This window comes from Grus americana, chromosome 27 (assembly GCF_028858705.1).
Source record: "Grus americana isolate bGruAme1 chromosome 27, bGruAme1.mat, whole genome shotgun sequence".
NCBI lineage: Eukaryota > Metazoa > Chordata > Aves > Gruiformes > Gruidae > Grus > Grus americana.
The window spans coordinates 1,352,053-1,358,150 of NC_072878.1; the positions used below are offsets into that span (position 1 = coordinate 1,352,053).

Genomic DNA, 6,098 nt, shown 5'->3' on the forward strand with positions numbered 1-6,098 from the left:
CCCTTTGTGCCACCAGCAGCAGCAGCAGCAGCAGGAGGGTCTGGCATGGGAAGGAAAAGCCCCTGTGGGCTCTGTCTCTGCGTTTGACAATGCCCAGCAGGGAGCAGGAGCTGGGGATGCTGGTGCCCGGGTGGCTCAGAGTTACCGTTGCAGGTGATGTGGGTCTCATCTCGCAGGTCATCGCAGGACTGTGGGTCCCAGGGAGCGGAGGGACACTGCCAGAAGGAGCTGTTTCTCTCCCCACACTCCACGCGATCCAGCCAGGCGGGGCCAGTCAGCCTGCCAGAGGTTGGGTACGATTCCAAGGATTTTGCATCCCCACAGCCCAGCTCCTTGCAGGCCAGCGACACCGTTTTGGGAGTCATTGAGTTGGAGCAAATGCTCCCCCATGTCCCGTTATAGAAAACCTGCAGGCGCCCGGAGCAGGTGGTGCTGTTCTCCAGCCTCAGGGCCACGAACTCTGGGATGAAAGGCACCGAGGGGGAACAGGCTGGTCTGGAGCTGTGGGAGTAGGGTTACCCCTGCAGCCCCCATGCCCTCAGCCAGGCAAAGGCATGGCCAGCATGTCCCCCTTGCACCCATGGACAGAGAAAATTCATAGAATCATAGAATGGTTAGGGTTGGACAGGATCTCAAAGATCATCTAGTTCTGACCCCCCTGCTGCGGGCAGGGACACCCTCCACTAGACCACGTTGCCCAAAGCCTCATCCAACCTGGTCTTAAACACTCCCAGGGATGGGGCATCCACAACCTCTCTGGGCAACCTGTTCCAGGGCCTCACCACTCTAACAGTAAAGAATTTCTTTCTAACATCTAATCTAAATCGACCCTCCTTCAGCTTAAACCCATTACCCCTTGTCCTGTCACTACACTCCCTGATAAACAGTCCCTGACCATCTTTCCTGTAGGCCCCTTCAAGTACTGGTAAGCTGCAATTAGATCTCCCTGGAGCTGCCTTTTCTGCAGGCTGAACAATCCCAACTCTCTCAGCCTGTCCTCACAGGAAAGCCCTCTAATCAGCTTCGTGGCCCTGCTCTGGACTCTCTCCAACAAGTCCCTGGTGGACAGACAACCCTGCCCTCCCCACTAACCCATGGGCACAACTGAGCTCCTCAGAGACCATTGATGGGACTGAGGGGACCTGTGCATGGGTGTCCCCAGGATGGGCTTGGGCAGGGGCTCAGAGGCAGCCAGCGACAGCCTCGAGCGTTGCCGGCTCTCCCCTTAGCCCGGCCTCCCCAGGCACTGGGCTCCCACCACAGCTCCCAGCACAGACCTGAGCAGACGACTCCTGCATCCTCTTTGTGCCCACAGTCGTGCTTCCCCCAGGACCCTGCCGGGCAGTCCCAGAGAGCAGCTTCGGCCCCAGAGCAGTTCACACTCTCCAGCCAGATCTGCCCAGAGCCTTCCCCGAACCGAGCAGAGCCAACCGCCTCCACCGCCCCTCCGCAGCCCAGCTGGTGGCAAACGACGACGGCATCGAGCAGGTCCCAGCCATCATCACAGATGGTCCCCCAGCTGCCCCGGTAGTAGATCTCCACTCTCCCAGCACAGCGCCCGGACCCGTTCACCAGCCGGACCTGCCGGCTCCCTGCAGCGGGAAGAAACCCCAGTTGCTGTCAGGGGCTGGTGCCCACCCAGCCCAGAGCCTGGGGGGCCCCTGAAGTGCCACTCACCCCAGCAAACGACCCCCACATCCTCTGCAATACTTGCTGCCAGCGCACTCTCGGCCAGGGAGGTGTTGCAGAGGGTCAGGTTGGCCTCGTGCCCTGCGCACCGCACCCCTCGCAGCCCCATGGGACCCGTCCCTCTCTCAGGCTTCGGGGGGTTGTAGGCTGTCTCTGCCTCTCCGCACCGCAGCTGCCGGCACACCACACTGGCCTCCTGCATGTCCCACTGGTCATCCAGGACTCTGCCCCACGTCCCGCGCTGGAAGATCTCCACTCGCCCGTCACACCGGCTCCCTCCACCCACCAGCCGCAGGGATGCGGAGCTGGCTGAGCCTGGGGAGAGCAGCCACGTCCCAGCCCTCAGCAGCACCAGAGAGCCCAGGAACCTGAGGTGCCTCTCCAGGCTCTGGAAACCTCACGGTGCCCTGAAGCTCACCTGCCTGCCCCCAGCCCTCTGTAGCAAGCTTCAGGAGCAGGTTTCCACACTGCTGGTTTCCCAGTCCCTGAGCCTTCCTGGGCAAGACACTCTCTTGGCTCTTGCTGGGGCAGAACCACCCAGCACGTCCCTGCTGAGGCAGATGGGGCAGCTCCCGCAGGAGGGAGCAGCAGGTGGTGCAATGGCCTGGGGATGGGCAGCACCAGGACAAGCCTTGCCCAACCTCAGCAAGCTGGCACTGGCACTGCTCAGACACGGGGCAGCACACACATCTCTGTCCCTCTCTGCGCCCCTGGGGAACGGGGACTGGGAGCCAGTGTCCCTGGCAGGGAGCAGAGCGAGGGGGCCCTTTCTGACCAAACAGGCCCAGCTTGGGTCTTGTGCTGAGCAGAAGCCAGGGCAAAGCCCAGTCCTGCTCTGCAGCTCACACCCCTGCTCTGCTGCTGCTGCTGCTGCTGCTGCTGCTGCTGCTGCTGGGGACAGGCAGGCAGCCCCTCTGGGTGTGGGATTGGGCTCTGTGGGACTCTCTGTGGGTCTGGGACAGGGCTGTCTGCAGCCGGAGGGATGGAGCTGAGCCCCACAGCCCCATCCTGGGCCTGTCCTGCAGCATGAGAGCAGGGGACCCCAGGCCTGGCTCAGTCCTCAGCTCTCCCACATCAGAGTGCTCAGTCTGAGCACATCAAGCTCTCCACATCACTCCTGGTGAAGCTGGGGTTTCTCCAGGGAGAAATTCACCCTGCTGCTGCCGCCATGGCGTCCCTTGATTTGGGTGGCCATGTCACACCCCAGGAGAAAATGGAGTCAACACAGTGTTTTCCCAGCACTCACCTGAGCAAATGACAGCAGCGACATTCTCGTGGGAGCACGGTGAGGCTCCCAGGGCAGTCACTGGGCACTGTCCCAGGTGGCCTTCAGTCCCATCACAGTGGAATGACTCTCTCCAGGTGGGGCCCATGCCTCTCCCAAAGTGCCCTCCTCCAGGAATGGACTCAGAAAACCCACAGTTGAGGTGGCGACAGAGAACATGGGCGTCCAAGAGGTCCCAACGGGAAGCACAGAGGGTGCCCCAGGTCCCCAGCACCTGGACCTCCACCCTCCCATCACAAGCTGTGCTGCCATTCACCAGCCTGAACCCTGTGTACTCTGGGGACAGAGGAAGATGAGAGAAGCTGCGTTGCTGCTCATAGCTGGAGGATGGGTCAGAGGGACTGCCTTCCTTTCTCCTCCTTCTGCAGTCTCTTGGGGCTGCAGAAAACCACATCACCCCTCCTGCCTTCACACCCAGCACAGCACAGGCCCCGTCCTGCTCCCCGTCCCCAGCTCACACTCAGCATTCAACACCCCACCCTGAGTCCTTACTTGTGCAGGTGAGACCGGCAGCATTGGTGTGGGTGCAGGGCTGGTCCCTGGGGGACCCTCTTGGGCAGGAGGCGAGAAGGGATTCATTCCCCAAACACTGCAGCTCTCTGTCCCAGATGGAACCACCACTTTTTCCAAAATGAGCTGCCCCAGGCATGGACAGGGCTACGCCGCACTGCAGCTCCCCACAGACCACGTCAGCAGCTTTGGGACCAAAGTCTGAGTCACAGACAGCTTTCCACTGGTCCTTGTCATAGATCTCCACTCGTCCTGAGCAGGGGCTGTCCCCTCCAACCAGCTGGACAAATCCTGGAGCAACCAAAGACCCCTGTGAGGTCCCAGAGCCCTCTGGCTTTTGCTTGACCACGTCTCACCTCATCTCTGAGGTGGCCACAGGCAAAGAGCCTCACAACTATCCCAGCAGCTGCCAGTGGGTGCTGATGGCACAAACACACCAGAGACCCCCCGACCACTCTTCAGAAATCAGCACAGCACTCGGGGGCTGGCTTTTCTCCCAAACCCACAGGCACCACTTAAGTCAACTGCTGCTATTCTGGAGACCCTGGGCTGCTGGGAACTGGCCCCAGGCCCTGCAGCACCCAGAGCTCTTGGCCCCAAGGAGATGGGCCCAGGTGCTGTTGGCTGTTGCAGCCAGCTCTGCCACACCCAGCTCAGGGCCAGGCACAGGAACCCCTTGGAGCCACCAGAAATGCACCCCAGTCCCACATGGTTCTCGGGCTGTTGGGGCACTGCTGGGAGATGGGACATGTCACAGGGCACAGATGCCGTGCGGGTGTACCTACAGTCACTGTCTGCACCAGCCCCCAGCTCCAGCACCTGCCCGGGGAGGGTCCTCAGCCAGGGCCAGAGTGCAGTGCCAGGCGTGCACAGCCCTGGCCAACAGCTGGTCAGAAGGCAGGAGAGCGGGCAGAGGAGCAGCCCTGGGCTGACACGAGCTCCCAGTGCAAGGACAGGCACCAAGGAGAGCCAGCAAGTGCTGGCCAAGGCCCTGTGACACAGGGCAGCCAGGGGCTGGGGTAGGCAGGAGAGGCTGGGCAGCAGGTCAGCACTGCCTGCACAGGGGTGTTTCCCTCTGGGCTGGCTCTCATGGGGTGACCCTGCAAGAGGCATGAGGTGGCCATGGGCCACCCTGCTCTTCTGCCCAAGCCCAATGCTGCTCCCCTCTCAGCAGACCCTCAGCTTTGGGGGACTCGGGCCTGCGAGGGAACACAACCCAAAAGTCCCCGATGACCCTGGGCCCTTCCCTGGGGCTGTGGATGGCCACGTGAGCTGCTCTCAGTGCCTCTGGCATGGGGGAACCAGGTTCTTGGTGCTGCCAGACAGCTCCTGTGTGTACAGGAGGAGAAAGTTGGGAACCAACAGAGACTGCGGGTCAGGGTGGGCATTCATCTCCCAGCCCCAGGCACCCACGGAGGGTGGGCTGAGCCACACCAGGGGTCAGGCAGTGGCAGGTTCCCCCTGGGCTTTCCTCAGGGACCAGAGAAACCAGCAATGACAGGTCCAGTTCAGCAGGGTGACTGGCTACACCAGGTCCTTCTCCAGTACCCCCATGTTTCCCCGAGGGCACAGCCAGGTCCCTTTCCTGACCCTGCCTACAAAGGTGGGAATGGGCTGGCTCCTTACCTGAACATGTCACTCCAGCATCCTCACTGTGATCACAGTACAGTTCAGAGCTTCCTGTGTTTTCGCAGTCAGACAGGGCAGGCTCGGTGCCGTGACACTCAACATCAGACATCCAAATGGGGCCAGATCCTGGCCCAAAGTGTGCAGTCCAATGTGCTTCAACAGCAAACCCACAGTCCAGCTGCTTGCAAACCACTGCAGCATCAGCCATGCCCCAGTAGTCATCACACACAGTTCCCCACTGGCCCTCTTGTTTCACCTCCACTCTTCCAGCACAGCGTCCGCCACCATTTTCCAGCCTCACCTCCGCAGCCCCTTCAAACACCAACATGGGAATGGTCAGGAGAGCACCGAGCCACAGACCACAGATGTGGAGATCTCTCCTGCCCAGGGTGAGTCACAGGCACCAGCATGGGAGCCCTCCCCCTTCCACACTGTCCCCAGGGCAGTGTCGGGGTCCCTTTTCTCCACATGGGCTGCAAAGGGCTGGAGGTGCCCAGCTCTGGCCCTGCTGGGCCATTCACCACCCCACAGCCTGTGGCACCTCCCCCCACCTCAACGACCTCCTGCCCATGCCCACCAGCACACCATGCTAAGCCCTGCACAGGGCACCGTCTCCTCACCAGCCCAGAAACCCCTGTACAGCCCCGTGCCCCCAGGCCCACAGCTCCCTCTCCCACCCAGAGAGGCACAGGCAAAGGCAGAAGTTCCATCGACTGGAGCAACATCTGCCCCTCACCTCAGCGGCACCTTCAAAGCAACCCCATTCCCAGGGGTGTCCCGATGACCCCACTGGTGCCCGCTGGCCCCATCGCTGGGACAAGGATGTCGGCACTTACCCCTGCACAGCTGCAGCCAGAGGAGCAGCCACAGCACCTGAGGGGACAGGAGTCCCTCCATCCCCATCCTCAGCCTCCTGCCCTGCTGGCACAGCCCTGCGGCACCCCACTCCCTCTCACGCCTCCTGGGGACTCACAGGGACAATGAC

At 61.8% G+C, this 6,098-nt stretch overlaps 1 protein-coding gene across 1 annotated transcript in view; it reads right to left on the reverse strand.

The window, feature by feature from the left end:
* The window catches only part of LOC129196869 (scavenger receptor cysteine-rich type 1 protein M130-like), an 84,469-nt gene extending 79,148 nt beyond the window's left edge, over positions 1-5,321 (reverse strand). Inside the window, 6 exon segments of the mRNA XM_054804838.1 lie at positions 146-460; positions 1,278-1,592; positions 1,678-2,004; positions 2,936-3,250; positions 3,467-3,775; positions 5,111-5,321. Of these exon segments, the coding sequence (XP_054660813.1) occupies positions 146-460; positions 1,278-1,592; positions 1,678-2,004; positions 2,936-3,250; positions 3,467-3,775; positions 5,111-5,321 (1,792 nt within the window).
* Positions 5,322-6,098: the final 777 nt, after the last annotated feature.